Genomic DNA, 24,277 nt, shown 5'->3' with positions numbered 1-24,277 from the left:
TTAGAACACTTTGAACTCATCCGCACTAGGCTGAAAAAAAAATCTGTTCGACTGTATTATATCAGAAATCACGAAAAATCATGTCTCCACTTAATTATTATTTTGATACAAACACCTTCGCTTTGTAAAAAAAATAATAAATTACTAGCTAACCGTAACATCCTTATCACACAAGAAATTAAACGCCTTTTGTTCTCGGCAATTGACGTTTTTCTTTTAGATTTAATATTGACTGCCATCCAACCCGCTCTTGTAGGGTTGATAACATTTGCTATAAGTACAGATCACAGTACGAATATACCAAAATATAACTGATGAATTGAATATTTTCGGAATATGTCTTCCCAGCTGTCTAAGAACATTCTAAATTGGAAAGCTTAGTGATGATGTGTGAACACTCAAGCGTTAACAGCGTTTACCAAGGTAGATATTTACTGACATACCATGGAACATTTGTACAGTGTTTATACTGGCTGAAAAAACTTGGGTAAATCTGTCATCAACCTGTGATCGGCACATTCCAAAATCCACACATAAAATGTCCGCGTTTTAGTTGACGCGTGTTATTTTCTTGCTCTTAATCAGCAAACTCAAGAACTGAGATTGTTGCGTATCTTACTTTTGCAAAACATTCAAAAGTCGACAAGAAAGTGATTAATTTTGCTACAATATTGCCCTTCAGAATACCAGGCACGGTGCGTCAGTGCGTGGTCACTGCGCGGTCGTGACCGAGAAACCAATTCTGTTTTGAAATCTTTTAAACAGTTTAAACGGACATTTTGTTGAAGAATGGTGGAAAAGAACTTCTGAACTATCAATAACATCGTCTAATTTTTGGTCCAGATTTAGCAAAGAAGGAAATTTAGATTCCGCGAAGGTATACGCTGCTAAAACGTGATTGAATGACATTGAAGCACTCTCGACACCACGGGATGTGAAATTTCATGTGACCGCAAGCGGATGTATTTGTCATCCAAACCTTGGTTATCGAACTCAACTTACCTGCGCACTGGGAAAATCAAACTTTTTGGATAATGATTAGATTTCAAAATCATGCCGAAGGGTTACTGTAGTCCTACAAGGGTGTCTTTCGGAAAAAAAACAAAAACAAAAAAAAAAACGTTTTACGCGTTTACTGAGTCGTAAAAAAATGTAGTAAGCAGGGATCCTGAATCTCCGTTTTTCTGTTTTGTTATAATAACGCCTAATTACCTAGTCTCCTTCGCAGCCGTTTTTAGGGTCGTCACGCAACCCCCCCCCCCCCCCCACTCGGACTTTTTGCGCGCTTTTCCGGTCGCTCGCAAGGTGTGTTAAAACTGTTATTTTGAGGCTTACAATTTCACTGGTTTGGTATATACTAAAACAAATATTGACCTCAGTTTCTGTGAATAGTGGTGGATAGTTACCTCGCCACTCGCGCAGCTCGGTTAATATCCACCACTGTTCACCTCCACTTTGGTGAATAATCGTTAACTGTGTTCAGCCACCATAAATAGGAAACAATTTTAAGCAGTCTAAGCAAATACAGTCGTACTGAGTTTTACGTAAAATGTGCACATCTGGAGGAATCCTCACTAACATATCTGATGCAGAACGATGTCAAACGTCTCCAGCAACTTGCATAGAGGTATTACTCAGTAGTGTCCGTGTTAGGCTTTTTATATTGTCGACCTGCCACAAGTTGCAATTTCGACGTGGATGGGAGTTTTGGGTTATTGTTATTGCTCTTTTTTACTACGGTAAAATACATCCCGCAAATTTGACATGGATGGCTCATGGTTATAGTCTTTATTGCACAGTTGAAGCATGGTCTTTCGAGATCGTTGGTATACCAGGTGTGTTAGACAGCTTTGCAGATAATTGTTGTAAATTACAAATTCCATATGTCATTGCACATCAGTTCTTTTAAAAGGGTGGAGATTTTGGTCCCTTGCACATTTGCAGCGAGGGTTTCGAACTACTTGGTAGTGATGTCAGGTGTGTTTGAGAGCTTTGCAGTGAATTGTTGCGGGATACAAATTTGGTATGGGTGTTTTTTGGCTGATTGCACATTGCTTGTTTTACATGGCTGGGAATTTTGGCCTCTTGCACATTTGCAGCGAGGGTTTCGAACTACTTGGTAGTGATATCAGGTGTGTTTGCGAGCTTTACAGTGAATTGTTGCGAGATACAAATTTGGTATGGGTGTTTTTTGGCTGATTGCACATTGCTTGTTTTACATGGATGGGAATTTTGGCCTCTTGGACATTTGCAGCGAGGGTTTCGAACTACTTGGTAGTGATATCAGGTGTGTTTGCGAGCTTTGCAGTGAATTGTTGCGAGATACAAATTTGGTATGGGTGTTTTTGGCTGATTGTACATTGCTTGTTTTACATGGGTGGGAATTTTGGCCTCTTGTACATTTGGTATGGGTGTTTTTGTTCTTGGGTGATTGCACATAAGTTGGTTTAAATGATTGGGAATCATTGGCCTTTTGTACATTACGTGGAAGAGATACCAGATCTGTTTGCGAGGATTGCACGATTTCGTCTTAGTTGGAAAGTTTGCCTTGGGTATTTTAATTTTCCTTGTGACACGCTACAATGAGAATTGGATTTCTGATTGTCCGGACATTTCAGAAGAAATACCCTTGTCAGTAAGAACAGTTTTGATATGTCGCGTGTCCTTTTTGTAGATATTTTTCAAGTGAATCTTCGACTTGGACAAGAAACAGGCATGTCGACGAATCCGTTGCCAATGTAAGAAACTATTGTTTAACGTTTGCATAATTACTAAAATAATATATCAACAACTTAAAGGATTCTTCCCTATTTCTAATTAAGTCAACGTGGAGTCGACGTGTTTAAATTCCTAGTGGTATTTTAAAATTCAAATCGTGAATTTCTGTCAACTCGTTAATCTTAAAAAATAAAAAGGTTAATATATTTCAGATTTCTTTAGTGTTTCAGCTGAACTGGTGAATACCGTCTTTTCGCAGGGAAGTTGAAAAATCGCATTTAGTAAAGGAGGAAGGGCAGGAAAAGCGTGCAATAGAGGAAAAGGTACATTTGGTATTATTGATTAAGTAGTTTCTGAATCATTCTTACCCGAAAGTAAAAAGAAATTTGGCTCAGACATATGTTTCCAAATTTCCAGCATCTGAAGTACGAACATTTTGTGTTTAATGTTTCGGAAAAATGAAATATTTTTATTTTATTACATAAAGTAAGAAAGTCGAAGTCTGCTTTACTACTGAGAAATTTACCAAAATGTAATTTAAAAGAAGTGATTTCTAAAATTGATTGTTTAGATATCTATTTAGCTTTTGTCTGGTACCTGACGTTTAGAAAATGACTACACACGCGCAATCATGACAGCTTTCGAACATTGTGAACTCACCACAGACACTGCCAATTTAACATTGTTGAAGGCAAAAAATTTAAAAATTCGTCTTGTTAGCAAACACATTCTCTGAAATTGACCAAAAAAAAGATGGATACACGTGTGACTTGGCCAATTTAATATTTTTAAGACAGATTATCCTGACGCATCTTACATCTCGATTCCCTTTAGCCATTGGCGCGCACCATCATGAATTTTAAAAAAGATGCCGACCATGTCATTGAACGAGACAGGTTTTGGCAAAGTTTTAAGGTAGCACACGGCAGCGGAGAAAAGGAAAGAGAAAATTTCTTTGGCCTTCTGGGAAAGGCGTTTTTGTTGGTTGGTTACAAGGGAATGGTCACTTCTGTCAAGAGAAAGAGGAAAGCACATGGCTACAGGGGTTTAGCATTCTTCACACAGTCACCGTCAGCGACTTCAAGCCAGTGCTTTAAAGCAGATGATGTTGAGAAATGGATGTTAATGAGGTATTCAGAAGGAGGCGAGGGAGACTTTGTCAGGAAGGCGGAAATCTGGGACCACTTCAAGCAAGAATATGGCATACCAAACGAATCCCGAAGCGATTTCTTTTCCTATTACGGACAGCAAGCGTTTTTCTTTCTTACGACGAAAACCCTTTTCTGATAATGGCGTCGACAGTGCTGGTGCGATACAAAGCAGTGACTTCGGCGTGCAAGAATCCGATGGAGAACAGAATGCAGATCCGGCCGAAAAAAATCCAAAAACCAGAGAGCAAAACAGGTGATTCTGTTAAAGATGTTGATCAGGAAGCACCTGAAGACTGGGAAACTACCACTGATAGACCACTTGGCAGACACGACGATGACTTCCTAAATGATTTCGACAACAATACAAGTATTTTTGGCGAGGAAAGTGAACAGCCAGACAGTGATTTCGAATTGGACAACAACCTCAACAGCAAACCGAAGAGTGGCCACAACCGGAAATAGAGGTGGTAGAAGATGATGCGAAAAGATTTTTCATGAAGCATCATAAGGCAGTAAAGAAGATGATTCCCTCGCACCTTCCAGGAAGTTTTAAGTCTTTCAATGGCTTTCTTCAGGAGATATTTCCAGATTTCGAATCCTCTTCAAACAGCCCAATAGGGGGTGCAGGGAAAAATGCCACATATTTAGTTTCCCGGATGAGAGCGTTTCTGGCACTCGCCTTTCCTCCAGTGATAGTTGGAAGCCTAGCTGGGGAACAAGTGCAGTTTGCTGAAAGAGGAAAAAGCTTTCCTCAGTTTTCACATGCCAGTGGTTCTACGGTCAAGTGTGAGATCTGTCTTCCACACCAGAAATGGGCCTTAAGAAACCATCAGAAACACCACAAGATAAAAAGCAAAAAGATCTCCATACAAAATATTTTGGATGGCAGTGGCATCTTGAAGTTTTCTGGAGTGGCAGCGACGGAAGAACACAGTAGGTCCAAATGCCATCAAGATGCACTTAACTTTTTCACGGAAGACAAACAGATCTCAAAAAAGATAGCAGCCCCATCAGAAGAAAAGACGGCCAGGAGAAGCTTCAATGACATCACGAGGTACTTCAAGGTGCCTTTAAAGTAGGTAAGACCTCTGGATCTGGCAATGAAACTCAACCTCTTGAAAAAGTTCGTTGTTGTTATTTGTGGGAACCAGAGGTCGTTAAACATTTTGTCCGTGACGAAGGTATCAGAAGAGTAACCTCGAAGACGCTCTTTGAAAAAGAACTGGCTTCTGGTAACATAAACTGCGTCACTTCCCTACTCGGTCATGGAAGCTGCTGCGACTACAAGTCCTGGAAAAAACAACACCCAGTGGATGCGGGTGAGATAATAAAAAAATCGCACACATCATCCCGGTCAGCGTACGTTCCTCTGGCTTGACTCGTCACTGTCCATGGTAAAGAAATTCGGATCACTGGGGGAATAAAGAGCCTCGACCCACCTTGTTTGGAGGATGCCCTGTCATATGCAGAAAACCCATACACTTGCGCGAACTGTGCAAAGCAAATGCGGGAGCTAAAAGACATTCTCAGACATTGTAAAAGTGGAAGCTGCGACAGCCTTGAAAATCGCATTGGACATGTTGGCTTTAACAAATGAAATGCTAGAAGGGAAGAGTTATCAGACGCGTTGAATAAAGAAGTAAGTAGGCGAAAAGATGCTGCAAAACAGGTTTCGGCATTAATACAAGTGAAGCTCTCACCACTGGAGTGGGAAAACAGCTTCAGGAGAACTACAGTAATGGAGATGACCAAAACCTGATCATAGACCTGGTTAGGCTTTTTAAGTCGGGCGTATCAAAGACACAGCCAATTCAAGTCCTTGTTATTAAGAACCTGGTCGCTAAAATGCTTAAGGCTAATAACCACCATTATTTAAATATCATCAAGGACATAAGTAGCCTTTTCAAAAATCAGCTAGGGCCTGCGAATTACGCCATTCTTTCGGAACTTTTCGGTCTTGCAAGAGAGACAAACGCGACTAAACATGCAGCAGTGATGTGATTGGATCCGGGAATTAATCAAAGCGCGCTAACACATGCATCATCGTTCAAGAACCTTCCTCTCAACGAAGCAAGCGATGGGGCTAGATCACTGAGATATTTAGAGCCATACATGACAAGATCTGGTGATGTCTCTCTGCTGGGAAATTCTTGGAATCCAGATGTGAACAGTTGGGACGAGGAAGTGTTACCCATCCCGAGAAAAAAATCGATCGCACGGTGACATGGACGATTTCGGGGCACTCAAATGGATGGTGGATGGTATAATAGCACGGGATCAACTCTCCAAATCGGTATCAGTTCACAACTTGGTTTCTTTAGCTTCAAGGGATGAACCTACAGTGATATACTGTATGTGGCCTGAACCAGGCAAAGGTTACAAAGCCGTTCATCTTTTAAAGTACTGGGAGAAATTGTGACACAATTGCTTCTATGAACAATGTGGAAAGCCGAGGAACTCTCTTCTTCAACTAGTGGGATATTCAACAGACTCTGCTGAATTGTCATTGGCGGCAGCAGCCCAGATGATGACCCCTAGTATAGCCGAAGTTGACGGTGGTGTTTACTTTCTAGGCTTTGGCACGGAAGATGAAAGATTTCGTGCACCTTATAATTGGTTTCTTCCCTCGATCGCCTATCTGGACTATGATCACGAACAGAGATTGTTCTTAAAGAACTTGAAGTACGAGACACGAGATCTGACCTTTTGGGAAGAAAGAGGTGGCAAGACCCGCATTGCAACCATTCAGCATTTGAAAGATCTCCGTCAAAGATGCCAGGAAGCTGGGCTTGATACAGGCATCACTGCAACAGACCTTGTTCTGATTTACTTCTTCAACCAAAATTCCGATGCCTGTGAGCGCATTTTCACCAAAAGGATTGCAGATTTGCTAGACGAACATGTACCAGGTTCACAGGGCACTAGTCTTTATATAAGGGCTGTAACAAATCTGGTAGACCCTTTTCAAAATCCAGGTTTCGGCTCCCCCGCAGATGTCCAGAAGTCTGTCTCCTGTGCAATCACTGTGTTTCGACTATGGAAGAAGGTTCTAGAACTCAAGAATGTTCGCTTGCATTCGCAGTTTGGTGCCAAGAGTAATCCTTCAAAGCGAGGGCATTTTTTGACACATGGGTGTTATCTAACCCCTGAAATCCAATTTGCTGCAGCCTCCCTCCATCAACTAGCCATGTATCTTCACTTCAAAGAACTTGGACCCAACTGGGCATGTCCATATCGCTCTGGAACTAAGGCAACGGAAAGGATCATTAGCGAAATGCAGGGAAAGACAAACGAGATCCAGTCCCTGGATTCACAGCCTACTTTTGCGGACATGCTTCAGAAAAGCTCTACTGTTCAATTTAATTTAAATGCGAAAGTACGATTGGCTCAAGCTGGTGTGCAAATAAAGATGTCTGCAAAAAGGAGAAGACGGGCATTTGCCTTCAAAGAACACAGTGAGTCCTTGTCTGTGTCGTATTCATATCCTGAGAGCTTTTCTGAATTCCTTCAGCTACAAAGGCAAGCCCATTCAGCTGGAAAAAAAGAAGGACAGATGTTGTTTTCAAGGTACATGCCAGCATCATGCATTCAGTTATTGAAGGAGTCAGGATACTGGGATACTCCGTACAAATTTGAACACCCGAGTGGAATTAAATTGGTAAACTGTCTCCTTCCAGATGGCTACAATAAATTGGATGTTTCATTTGCCGACAATGCACTGGATGAGCTAACTGAGATTGAAGAACAAATATCAGAAGGTGTCGACGACAATGAGTGCCTAAAGACTACGGATCTTTCCTTACAAGATGCTGGGGAAACTATCGAAAGTGATGTGTTAGAAGAAGTCGATGAGCCTCTACCAGAAGGGAAAGCAAAGAAGTGGATGATTTCTAGGCAACTGAACGATGGCACAATTTCTTCAATTCATATTAAACAAGCTATTAAATTACTGCTACCGAGAGAGTACTTCTCACGATCCAGACAAAAGCGGCACTAGGCGTCAAAGCACCTTCCTGGCAAAGCTCCAATTGACCCAAACCACGACATAATCAAATTCTGTGATGTTGCCCTCAAATATTCTCACCTTGGCTCCAAAAATTATGACATCGGTCGATTGAAATTCTTCAGTCTACCAAAGATGGCTCTGAGTCAGTGAGGTTTCGATGCTCACTTTATAGGTACTCACGAGCCGATAGCACGTATAGTGTTTCCAAAGATGTTATTCTCACACCATAGAAAGAGCCATCAAGTTTACTTGGCCCTGTGGAGCTACTCGTTGATCAAGCCACTCCAGCAAAGTACCAGCTACATCCTAAGACTAAAGAAAAGTTGACTAAGATGGGTTATGCTCCACGAGGTGAAAGCAGTGAGTCCAGTGTTAACCGAAACGAGGAGAATGCAGACTCACCAGTACTGGAGGAAGGGTTTTATTAGGTAGAAGACGTGATTGAGCACCGTCTTTGCAAAACCACCTTATCCTACGAGTATAAAGTGAGATTCAAAGGGTATGGTCCAGAAGGTGACATGTGGCTTCTTTAATCTTACTTTAATAGATCAATAAACTTTTAACTAAGTCAAAGTTCGGAAGAAAACGGAAGCACACATTAGAACCAGAGGAAACCCTTGACGAGCCTTTGAAAGCTAAACGAAGCAAGGAAGAGAGGCAGGATTAACAAAAGGATAACAAAAGGAGCGCAAAAGTAAGCAAAAACGTGGGAGATATTTCAGAGGGAGCAAGATGTGGCTCGGTTGCGAAAAAGAAGAAAGTTGCCCGGAAAACACAACCGAAGAAAAAAACCTTCCAAAAGAGGGCAAGACTTTCGAACAAACCTTAATACCCCTCGGAACGAGGAAAGTCAGAGCAGCCTGACAACCAGTGGCAGCGATAGCCACTTAACATCACTGTTATCGAAGAAAACAACGGGAGTTAGAAGTAGCTCAAACAAACAGAAAGATAATTGTCACATCCCACAATTGATTGAGAAGGACAGACGTAGTGAATGCACACACAGATTGCAGTGATGACGAGAAGTTGACGACAGCCACAGACGTTGGAAATCATCTTTCTCTGATTATACCGGCTGAAGTACTTGCTAAAAACGCACCAAACAACATTGGAATTTTTCCAGATTTACTGCGTCGAGATGATAACTTTTTGTACCCCAGGCGAATGCTTGGAGACAACACCTACCCTGAAGTGGATGGATCATTGACGAAATTTTCCTTAACTGGGAGCTCAAGTAAATTTAGGACATTTGGGAGTTTTTCATGGACACAAACAGTTGTTTACAGTTAAAAATGTGAAAATGTAGAAAAGGATATGTTGGAATCCAGAACAGTTTGATCGTTTGAGATATTTAAGAAAGGAAAACAAAATAAAGTATCGATTTTACTTATTTCTGAATAGCCCAAACATGCACGGAATGAACATGGGTACATGGAAGTTTGTTGCAATGACAATGAACTACTTCGTTTCTATCCCAGCCTCGTTTTCTTCTTGCCATTCTCCTCGAAAACATCGTCAAACATGGTCTCTTTCTCGAAGATATTAGCTATTCAAAGCTACTCTGTAAATTCGAGGATAAATAAAGTATATGTATGTATGTATGTATGTTTTGAGGCCAGTTTGCAGTGATCCGCACCAGTTTTGAAAGAACTGAAGGAGATCGATCGCCATTTGCAATCATTCTGCGTATTTCGGTTGAGAAAAGACCATGGCTAACAGCGGAACAAAAAAAAAGGAAGACTTGTCAGTTTTTCATAAATTATCTATCTATCTATCTTGAGGAAGTTTATGACTTGATATAGACTAATTTTGAAGAGGCAGTAGCAGCCAAATTTGAAGGTAAGTCGAACTTTGAATTCGACAAACGTACGTCGAGAAAATACTTCTGTCATAATGTGTTAAATTCATTCGCATGCTTGCTTGCATGCTTTAATGTAATTTATTACAGTTGTTAGATGTAGTATCGTAGTCAACATCTCAAGTATTAAGAGCGGCTGCCTGTAAGGATCGAGAATTCGCCATCAACGACCAATTTGGCGAATCGCTCATATTCGGTCCAAAAATACCCTTTGGTGAACTATTTTCAAAAATCATATTTAAAAGTTCCAACGACTTTTTAATTTTGAGAGATTCGCAAAAATTTGAAAATGCGGTCAAAGTGCGGTTTTTCGGCCAACTGAAGGTTCAAAATAAGGTGCGCAGACGAAGCACTGCCAAATGCTTAAACTTACTTCAGTTGAAGTCAAACTTTACACAAACTATGAACAACTATTCTTGTTTATTGTCCACTACTAAACATTTTCAAATCTATTCATTTTGTGATTCTAGCGAGCACTTTAAAACCACCTTTGTAGAGCGCTAAAAATGGCGGCGAAATTTTGGTAATATTTAACGGCACAAAAGTGTTCCTGGTACCTCAGTTTTCGATAATTTTACTTTACAGCCTTAACATATAGTTATTAAACATTCACCATGCCAAGTTTCAAGCTCGGACTCGCAACGCTTCCCTCTGAGAAAATCGGAGAACGTTTGCAATGTGTTCGGCTCAAACAACACAAGATTATCGACAAAATCGAAGCTAATTAACTCGAATAAGGCCAAAATCTAAAAAATAAAACTTAAGTCTTGTTAATTTGTGCTTTGACCCTGAAGATATGTCTACTATCATGCAAGGCAACGGCCACAGAGGTGTTATGGCCTATCGAGAATCTAAATTTGAAATGAAAATCTGTGCTCTTTTACTTCGGCGGCTTTTGCCTTTTGTTTACTTGTACTGTGAGAGTTGTCCGCAAGCACTTTTGACAGATCAAATCTAAGAGATGTCATGAATCCTTAGCTGCTTGGTTTTCTAAAAAAACTTGCTGAATTCTTTAGGTAAGAGGAATAGTGGGATACTGTATAAGAATAAACATTTTGAAAACTGTAAGATCGACATGAAATCGCTTGGAACCATGAACCATTTTAATATTCGAGGTATTCTTACGTTGAGTGCTAATGTAAACTTGCAATTCCTTGCTTCTCAGTTGAGAGATGTAAAAAGGTTTGCTAATGCTTTTTCAAATAATCAAAATGACAGAGTTACATTGTAATAGCAATTGCGAACACAAATGCCATTAAATAAGTAAGAAACAAGAGGTGAACTTGTCCGATCCGCAACAATTAATGGTAGCAGATTTATCGCTTAAATTAAGCTTATCGTTTGAAGTCCTCACAAAAAATAAGCACATACCCAAACCATGAATCCACTTTTGATTCCACACCACTGAAACCATACAACTATTATAAGCATCAGATGCCAATTGAATCCACATCATTTTTCTTCATAGTCTGTATCACCTGCTTTCCTATTAAATCTTCGGGTTGAAAATAGTTGCTTGAGCTTAGAATCGCGTTTGCGGCAAATGACAAAGCGTGAGATTCCGCGTTTATGTTTTCTCGAAAAAAAAAATGAGTACATAGATGAGAATAGTGCAAAATAATTGTGGCCTTTGATGCTAATGCAAGCAACTCAATTGTTCTGCGAAATTGAAGACATTGAGCGGTAAACGTAGGATAAATATAGTCACGCGGTCATGTTAGCCGCAATCGAGATTGTGATCTTTCTAAGTCACGCAACACCAAACCATCGGGTTAGGTACTGACATTATCTAAACCATACTTATTTAATTACTTCAACCTTAGTAACATCTAAACTAAATCAAGCAAAATAATATCCGAAACGACTAGTGTTGACGAGACTGGAATTTATATTTCTGAGTGGGGAAGGAAGGAAGATAATTTTTTGTGTAAGAATTTTTCTCCAAAACTGACAACTACGTAGAAATCTTTTAAATCTATGTAGGATTTTTTTCTTGTCATAAATTGAGACCAATAGAAATTAGCCATCCTCCCGAAACTCTGAAAAAATATAATACCCATCCCCAGGAGCCCATTACAATGGGCTCCTGCCATCCCTAGTTCCATATAGCAGGGGGAGTGACCGGGGGGGGGGGGGGGGGGCTTGAGCCCCTTTCCCCCACCCCCCAGAATTTTTGAAAGTGTAAAAAAAAAAAAACCAACAACAACAACAAAAACAATATGTCAAAAAATAACTAATTAAAAAAAAAGATAATGTGCAACAATTAATCTTGACTAATCCAGTTTCGAATTCACCGAGACCGCTAGGGTTATCCACAATCTGAAGTAAAATATTCACAAATACCAGTGAGAAGAAGAACTCTTAACAATTCTGTGTCTTGTTTTATTTTAGGATTCAGCACTTTCTTTCTAAAATTTGTGAATATTTTGCTTTAGGTTGAGGCTAACCCTGTACAAATGTGTCTTTTGTCTTTTTATCCAGCCGTCCTCGTGAATTCGAAACAGGACTATTCTTGCGCTGCAAGTGCCTTTTCACAACCTTTAATAATTTGTTTATTACCTGACAGTTTCCTCTGCTAGCGTTTGGTTTTTACATAGCAACAAACGCATTCCTTCCTTGTGAATCGGAAATAAGAACCAAAATCCTTATGACCGATATGTATTTGTTAGTAAGGAGTTAAAGATAAGACGACGGTGGTGGTAGCGAAAACATTATCTATAAAGAGAATATTCGCGTTCTTTTAAACTTCATCGCGATAATTCCAGCTCGCTATTTTATATATGTATATATATTTTTCATTCAAGGCTAATCTCCTGAGGACGGATTCCTACTGCCCGATTACTAAGTTCACTTTAATCAGTAAAAAAGGAAGGAAAATTTGTCGTCGTCTTTTTACGTCCTCCTTCAAAGACTCAAACGTGAAATTAGGCAATTTCACGTGGTAGTCTGCGTACAGTGACGGCAAAGAAATAGCAAAAAGTGTGATGCAGGTGCAAAGTTATTGTTTTGCTTAGTAAATCTACTCCTTCTTTTGTTATTCTCGTTGCATCTTAAACTCCCTACATGGTCTGTTTTTTGACTGACGGAGGTGTGGGGGGTGTAGCTTTGTTTAACCAATTTGCTTGCCCCCCCCCCCCCTCCTAGTTGTTTTAACCTTGCTACGGGCCTGCAGTTCTTATTGGATTACTTCCGCACTTGCACTTGCTAGTAATGTCCTCTAGAAGAGCCAGGTATGGGGCCTTTTTGTGGACGGGTGAGGGAGCAATACTGAGGCCCAGGTCTTCACACACACGCTGCAACGAATGCCAAAGTCGGCCCTTTGGCGTGGGCAAATGTTTAAGGTATGATACCTTTGTTCCACTGTGAAAATCACCTTAAAACATTTTTTGGGAACTTAGAAAAAATTATCTCTACCAAGTGAGATGGAAAACAAACACAGGAAGCCTTTATGTTTGTGCTATTACAAAAGTACTCACCAGCTCTAGCTAACAGCAACTTCATTTTAGTTCAGTCCTATGCCCTCATCGGTACTAAGTTTAAGACTCGCTAAGTGTCCTGTGATATCTTTCGTACAATCCGTGAGAGCGACACATTCAAAATGACCAGGGTAATCACTAAATTGTCCGCACAGAGTAGTCTGACTGAGTAGCGCAATATAGCTGCAAAGAGCCATTACTCACATTACTTTGAAAATGCCGGAGAATAATCACCCTGGAATTTTTGTCTGCCTTGGTTGATCTCCTTCGAAAAACTGATTGAAAAAGTGCTAAGCAATTAAACCCAATATATTAGCACCCCTTGATGTATTGGAAACCTGTTTTTAGTAACACTACAGATTGCTAACTCCGGGAAATGACAGACATTTAGATTCTAAAAATAATCTGGAGTGTTTGGACAATGACGTAAGTGTTCTGGAATGTTCTAGATGAATTGATTAGGTAATTTCTGATGTTCAGTTTTTGTCAACTGTGGGAGAATTAGTGTGAAAACGTAGTATAGGTGATATCTGCAGCTACTCAGGGTGCGAATTCTGAAACAGTTTCTGGTATAGTTAGGTTGAACTTGGGGTTGCGTGACACGTCACCGGAGTTTTGAAAGATGTTTTGAACGGATGCTCAATGGTCTTGGATGCGTGTGCTGTGAGAAAATGGATTCAGTTAATAACCTCTGCTGATTAAGCAAATGTATGGCATTTGTAGAAACTTGGTGGTGCAGCATTAAAGAGGAAGGAATAGAAAGAATGGGTATGTTTCATTTAACTCTTTCAATAATCAATGCTAAATGTATTTGTTTTACTTTCTACTCGTAGACAGGAGTTATCAGTTTTGAAATTGCTACAAATATTAAGCTTATAAAACAGGCGTTTCTTTTTTCCTGAACTGGGATATTTATCCATGAATAAATCTCTTGACATCCTGACGTTTTGAGGAGTCGGCAAATTGTTTGTTTATTTGTAATTTATCTTCCTTTTCAAATTACACGCGTACGACTTCAAGCGCTTGCTCACAGGCATTTCATGTAGGTCAAGTAAAATACACTGTATGGCTTAAAATGTAAGCTTATTTCGTGTCCTAACAAATTAAGACGTTTCTCTAAGACTTTAATTAAAGCCCGTAACAATTCACAGCATTTGTTTCCTTTGAAATGTAAGCCCAAATGTAAGCAATACTTGTCGACAACAGGGAAGTCGGCAAGGTGAATAACTAATCGTGGTAAACATGGCGGGATATCCAGCTCCAATTTGCTTTTCTAGGATAAAAAAAACCTCAGGATATGCTTATTTTACACGATGACAAAAGTTTTTTAACGTCAAGTGACAAATTAAGAAGACTGAAGTCTATTTTTTGGATTTTGGCCTAATTCGAGTTAATTAGCTTCCATTTTGTCGTTAAATCTTGTGTTATTTGAGCCGAACACATTGCAAACGTTCTCCGATTTTCTCAGAGGGAAGCGTTGCGAGTCCGAGCTTGAAACTTGGCATGGTGAATGTTTAATAACTATATGTTAAGGCTGTAAAGTAAAATTATCGAAAACTGAGGTACCAGGAACACTTTTGTGCCGTTAAATATTACCTATATTTTGCCGCTATTTTTAGCGCTCTACAAAGGTGGTTTTAACGTGCTTGCTAGAATCACAAAATGAATAGATTTGAAAATGTTTAGTAGTGGACAATAAACAAGAATAGTTGTTCATAGTTTGTGTAAAGTTTGACTTCAACTGAAGTAAGTTTAAGCATTTGGCAGTGCTTCGTCCGCGCACCTTATTTTGAACCTTCAGTTGGCCGAAAAACCGCACTTTGACCGCATTTTCAAATTTTTGCGAATCTCTCAAAATTAAAAAGTCGTTGGAACTTTTGAATATGATTTTTGAAAATAGTTCACCAAAGGGTATTTTTGGACCGAATATGAGCGATTCGCCAAATTGGTCGTTGACGGCGAATTCTCGATCCTTACAGGCAGTCGCTCTTAAAAGGCTTTTCTTCCGAGTTTACAACTTTTCCCTGTGCTGTTATAACGTGGTGGCAGATTGTGTTTAACTCTGTGTTCTTTGTCGACAACGTAAACCGTCCACGATGCCAGGAGATGAAGGAAATTCCGGTTCAAGCCTCGGTGCAACGGCTCAGCCTCAAACGTCGCAATCGACAATGTTTCACCAGATCTTGCCGCCCCAGCATTTAGATTTGAGCACTACAGGAGAAATCACTGAGAATTGGAAGTTGTGGAAAGAGAAGTACAACAATTATTTTGTCATTTCTCGATTAGATAGGGAAAGTCCAGAGTATCAGCTCGCAATGTTCAAGCACGCAATCGGCAACGATAGTCTCAAGGTGATCAAAACTTTCAGTTATTCCGAAGAGGAGAATGCAAACGACTGGCGTGTAGTGATGGGCAAGATGGAAAGGCATTGCATTGGTGAAGTAAACGAAATTTATGAGATAATGTTTCAACAAGAAGGACAAGCCTCCAACAGAAATGGTTGACAATTTCGTTGTTGAACTGAAGACCTTGGCAAAGACTTGCAATTTTTGCGATTGCGTGACAGTCTCATACGTAATCGTATCGTACTGGGAATCAAAAGCAAGGAAACCACTAAAAAGCTTCCTAGGATAAGAGACCTTACCTTGAATAAATGCGTTGATGTACGTCGGAACAAAGAGGTTACCACGATGCGAATGAAGTCGCTCTCTGAGCCGGTTGACAGCGTTGATCAAGTCAAATCGAGGTGTTGGGATGACCTGCAAGAAAAACCATGGAATGATGTCAAGAGTCTCATTGTATCTGCACCCGTTTTGGCATACTACAGGTCCGGTGAAGTGCTTGAAATCCAGCGTGATAGCAGTCAAAGTGGTCTGGGAGCAGCCTTAATGCAAAACGGGCATCCCATTGCCTACGCTAGTAGAGCCTTGACAGAAGTTAAATCACGCTATGCACAGATTGAGAAACAAAAGCTAGCGATTGTTTTCTCAGTGAAGAAGTTCAATGATTACAGGTTTGGTAGATGGACTATCATCTACACTGATCACAAGCCTTTAGAGTCAATCGTTAAGAAGCCGCTTCATCGCACAACAACTTCTGTTATCGTTACATTTAAATATTTCCTTTGTTAAACGGAACAAATAATAAACGGGACAGGTGTAGCTTTGCTGGCAACTAAAGGCACTAAGGAAGCTAGAAGCCTGTGGATTGAAACTCGTAGGGCACCACATGAAATTGTTGGAGAAAGTTGAAAAGGACTCAGAGGAATCACATGGCGCCAAATACTGTTCAAAGCAATCCAGAAGGTTCAAACCATAGACCAAAGGAATTGGCAGTAACCTGCGCAAGCGGATATATAATGCTAAGTAACTTTAAATTCTCTGTTTTTTTCAAGTTGCATGCAAGCATCCACTTCAGGATTGGCAGGTGAAATGGATACGGCCATCTGCATGCAGGGAGCAGGAATTTATGTATGTGCGTTTACAAAGATAATCACTTTGTTTTAAATTATGGCGATGACTTTCACTGAAAATGAACCACTGTGAGTGGAGAGAAGTCAATAAAGGGACAACACAGGGAAGCGTTGGTGGGCCATACCTTTTTCATGTCTTCTTAAACGATTTGCACCCAACCGGTCTTGACAATGTATTCTTGATCAAGTTTGCCGACGATTCTAGTCAGCTGATTACTGTCAATGAACAAAGTGATAATTTCAAACTTGCCCTTTCACAGTTCTTAAACTGGACTCACTTAAATGATATTAAATGCAACACATCTCTGTCTGGATTTGTAAGAACATACCCTCAGAAATTAACCTCATTTTGAGACTTTCTAGGCTGATGGTATATGCTAGTCCAGAACAAGACTTTAATTAGGGCTCATCACAAGAAAGCAAGGTCAAAGAATACTGTAGACCTGGTATAGAAGGCTTGTCTTTGAAATTGGACATGACACTAGCACTGACATTTGACCTGACATGAAACATGGCCTATGTGTAGACAACTCAAGTGCAACATTTGGCAATTATTAATGGTGCCAACGCGTCTTAAATCTCACCTAAAACCTGGTCTTTTAGCAGTCTAGTCTAGCTTTCTACAACAGAATCGGCTTAATCGGAGCAAGACAGCGTTTTAAATTGATTTTCCGTCTTCATTGTAAATTTACAAATCGAAACGAATCACGCCAAATGACATCTGGAAAGTATTTATGACATTGAGTCCGGAAATCCGACCCCAGATCTCATTTCTTGACTAATTGGTCACTAGCCTAACAACGCTACAGTTATAATGGCGAAAAATAATGGAATAGCTTTTCAAACTCACGCTTTTTGAAGAGAAAATCCTTGCCCATTCTTCCTAGTGTTTTCCATATCAGCTTAAGTCCCGGATGTTGAACTAAGGGAAATAAAGATAAATGAAGTGTTCACCCTTTCAATCAAGAATCAAACTGTTGTCTGATAAATAGCAGCCTTCAGGATGTCCAGTGCTTATTATTTGAATTTCAATCAGTTACCGAAGAAGAAGTTGGGGAGATAATAAGATCTTTACCGTCAAACAAAGCTCCCGGCCTGGATAAAGTCACAGCCAGAGTACTGAAAGATAGCTTACCAATAAGGGTTGTGATTGCTACGTCAGCTCTTAGCATGGGGGTCAATTTTCCTGATGTAAAGTATATTGCACATTATGGACCAGCAAGAACCCTGGTTGACCACATTCAAGAGGCAGGATGGGCTGGGCGAAATGGAGACAAGGCGTATGATGTGACCATCTATCATGGCCAACAACTAGCAGTCTGTGAATAAGGAGTGAAGGATTTTGCGCGAGCCACTACCTGCCTTAGAAAAGTTATGTATTGCCAATTTGACCCAAGAGTTGAATCTGTCATTCTTATGCACGACTGCTGCAGTACTTGCGAAATTGAATGCAAGTGTGATGGGGATACATGTGCGGGAAGCAAACTACCATTCAATGCAATACATGAAGATGATTCTGCTGAATGTGTCACGCCGCCATTGAATCGAGATGTGACCACTGCGGACAGGGAAGCCCTGAGGTGTGCACTTCTGGGTCTTAAAGAACGGTATGATTCTGAAGGATTGTCAGTGTTCGATCCTGTCAGCACCCATGGATTTTCGTCACCACTAGTGAAAGCTCTTGTGAATAATGCTGAAAACATTGCCACCATACACTACCTGATGGATACTTTCCCATTATTTATAGAGAAGCATGCTATCGCTGTTCTTGAAATATTTAATTAAATATTTGAAGACATTCCAGCTATGGAAGAAATAATGCAAATCATTGAGAATGACAAAGGTCTACGCTCAAGGACAGTGTTCCATGAACATGAACTCGACAACTACTTTGATAAGCCTGACTCACAGTGTTTTGATAGTGAAGACTGGGTCAATGCTGAAGAACTTGAGAATCTTTGAACACTGCCACTCAGAACTAAAGGGTTTTTATCAATCATACAGTCAACTCTCCTGCTATTACAGGCACAAGCCAGCCCTCTTCCTGGTAAAAGCTATTGAGGGGTTTGAAAATCACGAACAAAATGCTAACAGTGACTCGATCTCGATTTCAGTGAGTCAGAAAGCGAAGAGGATCAAAACGAAGGTGAGGAAGACGCAGAAGAAGAGGTAAGTGATGAAGACGCAGATCCCGATGAACTTCGGTGGTCCGATCAACTTTCTCCCTTTCGTATTCCCGATTTTGTTGAGGCTTCCGGCATCAAGTTCCAGCTTCCAGATAACCCCACACCCGTAGATTTCTTTTCAGCTTTTGTGGGGGAAGATTTGTTGAATAAAATAGTGCAAGAAACCAACCTTTACACTCACCAAAAGCTTGCCGATTTCCCTGCGCGCCTCGCTAAATTTCGACCGGTTAAGCTCGCTGAACTAAAAGCTTTCCTTGCTGTAAATATTATTATGGGTATGGTTAGGCTGCCCAGTTTAGATCTGTACTGGTCAACTGATGATTTTTTTAGTAATGTAGGGATTAAGAAAGTAATGCCTAAGAATAGGTTTAAGGAATTAAGTAGTTTCCTCCATTTCAACGATGCGACCCAAGAAGTGGCCCATGGAAATCCTGGCTATGATCAACGCTACAAGGTAAGACCCGTGCTAAATTATGTTAGGCAAAATTGTGAAACTACTTTTAGCCCCACTAAAAATCTTTCAGTCGATGAGGGTATGATTCCATTTAGGGGTAGGCTTTCTTTCCGACAATACATGCCGGCAAAGCCAACGAAATACGGGATCAAGATTTGGATCGCCGCAGACTCAAGCAACGGGTACGTGTTGAATTTTGATGTTTATTTGGGTAAGGACCCCAGGCTTCAGCGCATCCATGGGTTGGGTTATGATGTGGTCACCAAGATGATCACCCCTTTTATGAACAGGAACCACCATGTATATTTCGATAATTTTTTCAGACCAGTTAGGTTGATGGAACATTTGCGGGTTCAAAAGACTTTCGCTTGCGCGACCGTTCGGGTAAATCGCAAGGACTTGCCGCCATGTGCTCGGCAAAAATTGCGTCCCGCACAAAAGGTTGTTAGGCAAAAAGGTAAGCTAGTTTTCACGAAATGGCATGACAAACGGAATGTCAGTGTTATTTCTTCAAATGTAAGTCCAGATACCCTTGATGTTGTCATTCGAAGACACAATCAGCAGGTCAGCAAGCCAGCTGTGATCGGCCTTTACAATGAAAATATGGGGGGAGTTGACCTCGCCAATCAATTCCGTAAGTATTATTCTGTGGGTCGTTCTTCTAGGAAATGGTATAAGTATTTGTTTTGGTTCTCTATCGATGTTTCAATTTGTAATGCTTTTATTTTACAGAACCATTTTCTTACCGGGGCAGGGAGGGCTAAATTAAAGCAGGTTGATTTTAGCACTAGGCTTGCGAAGCAACTTATCGGGGGGTTTTCATCTAGCGTTTCGGCCGCGCAGTCACTAAAGCGCAAAAAAATTCAGACCCTTTCACTCGGGGAGGAAAATGCAGGTAAGCATTTCATTGACAAAATTAAGGGTAGGAAGAGACAATGTGTCAGGTGTAAGAGGGTGGGAATTAAGACTCCTTCTGGGCGACCTGTCGAAACTTCCACTGAATGCGTTCAATGCGGGGTGGCTTTGTGCAAGGTGAATTGTTTTGCGATCTTTCATGCGGCAAATTTGGGTTGAACTTCTTCATTTCCTGAGTCCTCGACTGTCGTAAAATCCACTATGTGATCCTGAAAAATACTCAAAGAAATATAATTTGGTTATTATTAGCCGTCTTGTTTGGCTTCTAATTATGCATAATTCGGCTTTCTTTTCACTGTCTTTTGTCCGCGTTGTTTATTTCATTTCGGAAAATGTCGCGTGGCGAATTAAATTTTCGGTTTTTGATTTTCACATTCACTTTTGAACACCCTTTCGGCCTTTCTCTTACGATATTTTGGCATATTTCGGCCTTTTGAGTTATGTGCTTTGAATAAACTTTGCCTTGTAACCCGATCTTGTGTGTGTTTACTGCGCATATGGTTAATATTTAACGCTCGCGTAACGCAAGCAAGAATCGAAAATCGCCGGCTTTAGGGGTGTCATGCGCGATATTGGCCCCAGGACTGCATTGGGTTAACCACCTGGGTGATAGCAGACCTCAAAATAAAGAAAAGTTACTGGTGTGGGTGTTTTTGCTTCAATGGGTCCTGCATGTAGGGAAAGGGAAGGAAGTGGACAATTCAATTGAATTCAATTCAATTTTACTCACACTTATTACAACAAAATACAATACATTTTATAGTAAGAAATAATGAAACGTGCAGAGCACTTAATTTAATGATTTTACCCCCTACGGAAGAAGTGCGTAGTGGTTAAAGGAGCAAGGCTTTCGTGTTGGCCAATTAACAAATCGACAGCAGTTTTCTATGGTCTATACTCTTATAGACAATGAAGTGACGTCAAACAATGTTCAAAACCCAAGTGGAACCACGAGCCACAGGCGAGTGGTTTCACTGCCAAGTTTTGAACATTTTATGGCGTCATTTTATGGTCTATAAGAGTATAGACCATAGAAAACTGCTGCCAATTTGTTTTTGTACAATAACATGGAAAAAGTATGAGCGGAATTGGCAATTTTTTTTCGTTGAAAAAGCACGCGCATTACATCTGACGTCATTTTTATTGTCTGTACTTTTATAGACAATAGCTATGGGCCAATCAGCGCGCCGGAATTTGGACTGTTATTGTAAAATACCTCCGTGCAATTAAATAAAATAGGGGAAAGTAGAATTTATAAGACTGGTTGAAGAGCTCTGCTAATTAAATTAGGCTTAGGAGATGAAAATACAACAGTAAGGAAAACAGTGTTTACAGCAAATTATAAGTATATAGTATACGTTAAATTTTTTTAATATTATTAATGTTTGGCTATCAAGTAGAAAAAGTTTGTATTTCTTCTTAAAAACATTGTGGCGCAGACACCTAACTTCCATTGGAATTGTTTTCCAGGTTTGTGATGCCACTACTTTAAACCGTGCTAAACCATAATTAGTTTGAAGAAAATGGTCTGTACAGGTTTTGACTGGTGGGAAATCGTGTATTATATTTATGGATATCAGAAGCTAGGGAAACAAGATCATGGAGTGCAGGGGGTGTTTTTTTATTGTATTGTAATTTATGCACAAGGGAACCAATTTTCAATTTAAAAATGTTCTCTAGCTTAAGGATTTCGAATAGAGTAAAATGTTACATTATCTCTTTTGTGTGCAAAGAAGATGCAGTGAAGGCAGTAATATGGCTTATTTTTATCTTTTTAAATTTTGTTTGGCATGCAGTACCCCAGCTCGTTGACCCGTAATTTTGATACAGATATATGAGCGTATGGTATAGTTGTTTAAGCGTATTCATAGAGACATGGTATCTAAGTTTATCTAACATTCCAATTCCAAGCAAATATGTTTGCATTATATTAATAGGGTTTATAAGTTACATTACCATAGTTTACAATTTTCCTTACCTACATGAAATTTTTAGGGATTTAGTGTTTTTAATTTTTCGTTTTAATTATTTTATTTTAGGGATTTAAACAAAAACTCAAAAGGAAAGAGACCAGCAAATCCCCGAGACGGCAAGAAAGGAAACAGACAGCAAAAGGAAGAATACAACAAGACCGGGAGTGACTGCAATGGCCACTTAGCTACAGTGTATATGATTCATTATAATTTACTGTGTCAAAGTCTAATAAATGTCTGCTGACAATAATTTTAACATATTTAACAGGTGAGATAAAACCTCGATTAACTTTTAATCGTGAATTAGTGTTAACGGGACTTCCAAAATATCAAAAACATTTACTGAGCAATAGAGACGCGTTCAATGAGTAATGCAAAAGCCTTGGGAACGCAAAGTTAGTAGCAGCAGAAAAAAAATAATGATAATAAAGGTTATAAATGAATGAGAATAACTTAAAAAAAATTTTTCCCTTCAAAAAATCTAAATATCTTACTGGACGAGAATACCCCTTACCAAGCACGGGCATTGAAAAAAACTACCCAAGGGCATGAAGGGTGGGTGTATGGCAAGTATGTGGAGAGCATGATCAAGAGTTAAACGACGTTTTTATCCGGATTCTTTCAAGCCATTACTTGTGGTTCTCAGTGGTAGGCGTTTATTGCAGCAACCGAAGAGCTACCGGATTCAACGCATTAATACCCTCTTCTACAGATTCCTGGAAGTTTTTCGCATAGACTGACCTAATGTGTTTCTCCATCGTGGAAATCTTTAACTGTTCGTACTTTTACAGGTACCATTAACAATTTTTATTCGTGGTTAGAAAATGTGAAATAGTTTCTCTGGAACAAAATCGGGAGCTTGAACAAATGAACGCACGCCAGATTCGTTAAAAAAGGGGTTTTGAAACCCAGATACGACGGCAGCTACAAGAAATTTTAACTGCATCTGACTAAACATTCTTTTTAATATCTAACTTTGCAATAAAGGAAAGTATTAAGAGCCAAATTCTGAGAAAATCGAAAATTGAAAGACACTCACGAAAAATTGGATTTTTTTTTTAAATGGCCATAATATCCCTTAACAACCAACTTGAGAAAAAATATCGAAAAATTCCAACGCTTTATATAAAAGGAGAAATTTTAAAAAGTTTGAAAATCGGGTAAAATGGCGACATTGGGCTCTATAAAAGGCCCGTATTCTCGCCGAACTTCAGGGAGACGGTGAGCGCGTAAAGAAGATCCTATAAAAACGAAACATGGCACAAATATTAATTTATGTTTGCTCGTTAAAACCATGTAATAGTTTTCTCATGTTTTGGTCTGTGGCCGTTACAATCAGCATATTTATACGGTCACTATTTGTGGCTCTCATTGCGTGATAAATTGAAGGCCAACTTTGGCTGCAATAAATGGTTTCTGGTATATGTCGTTTGACCATCAAATCTACATGAACAGAAAGCTTAGTCATTGTACTATAATCCTAGAAAGTTACAGCTTTGGAAATAAAAATTTCCCGTGTCAGTAAAATAAACTGTCATGGCATACAAGCGGCTATTAATTGTATGCAAATTGGGAGTTGATTCCTCAAAGACAAAGGATTTCATTTAACCCGAAATGAACGACTTACCGTTATCGTCTGTCCTTGAGTGACTTTCTCCTTTCATAAGTGGTGTGTTGATCGTGAATAAGGACGGCTAAATCAGAGATTAAACGGTATTTTGACAACATAGAAATCTGTGAATTCAACTGAACCTGGGGACATTCCCATGGCGGACGACGTACAGCAGTTTATGATAAATATAATATCACCTTGTTTGAGAATGATACAAACACCAATGCGCTGGAAAACACTGGTTTCAATTCAATTTCAACTTCTTATGGCACATATGAGAAAAGATATCAATCATCAACCAGTTGTAATAAGCAACAGGAATGACCCCTTCAAGTGACCCACAAGACGTCATTCAAGAATGTTGAATAATTATAGAAGTCACGTAATCACATGAGGTTGCGAATTTTGGGTCAGCGCGAGCGGCTGTATGTTGTGGAAATGTTGCAGCGAAATAAA

At 39.8% G+C, this 24,277-nt stretch overlaps 1 protein-coding gene across 1 annotated transcript; it reads left to right on the top strand.

Annotated features, from left to right (window-relative positions):
* Positions 1-15,899: 15,899 nt before the first annotated feature.
* Positions 15,900-18,010, top strand: LOC146480712 (uncharacterized). The gene is made up of 3 exons (XM_085109395.1): positions 15,900-16,222; positions 16,604-16,683; positions 17,718-18,010. The coding sequence occupies exons 1-3, from the start codon at positions 15,900-15,902 to the stop codon at positions 18,008-18,010; spliced, it is 696 nt and encodes a 231-aa protein (XP_084965521.1).
* Positions 18,011-24,277: the final 6,267 nt, after the last annotated feature.

Source organism: Pavona decussata, unplaced genomic scaffold (genome assembly GCF_977016875.1).
Source record: "Pavona decussata unplaced genomic scaffold, jaPavDecu1.1 SCAFFOLD_53, whole genome shotgun sequence".
Taxonomy (NCBI): Eukaryota; Metazoa; Cnidaria; class Anthozoa; order Scleractinia; family Agariciidae; genus Pavona; species Pavona decussata.
This window is presented reverse-complemented; position numbering and strand designations above follow the sequence as displayed.

Bases quoted from the DNA above. Each gene is read 5' to 3' on its own strand.
- LOC146480712 (XM_085109395.1), top strand. From the start codon at position 15,900: ATGCGAATGAAGTCGCTCTCTGAGCCGGTTGACAGCGTTGATCAAGTC. The intron at 16,223-16,603 runs GTTTGGTAGATG...GTTTTTTTCAAG, and splicing joins AAGAAGTTCAATGATTACAG to TTGCATGCAAGCATCCACTT. The intron at 16,684-17,717 runs GTGCGTTTACAA...AATTTCAATCAG, and splicing joins GGGAGCAGGAATTTATGTAT to TTACCGAAGAAGAAGTTGGG.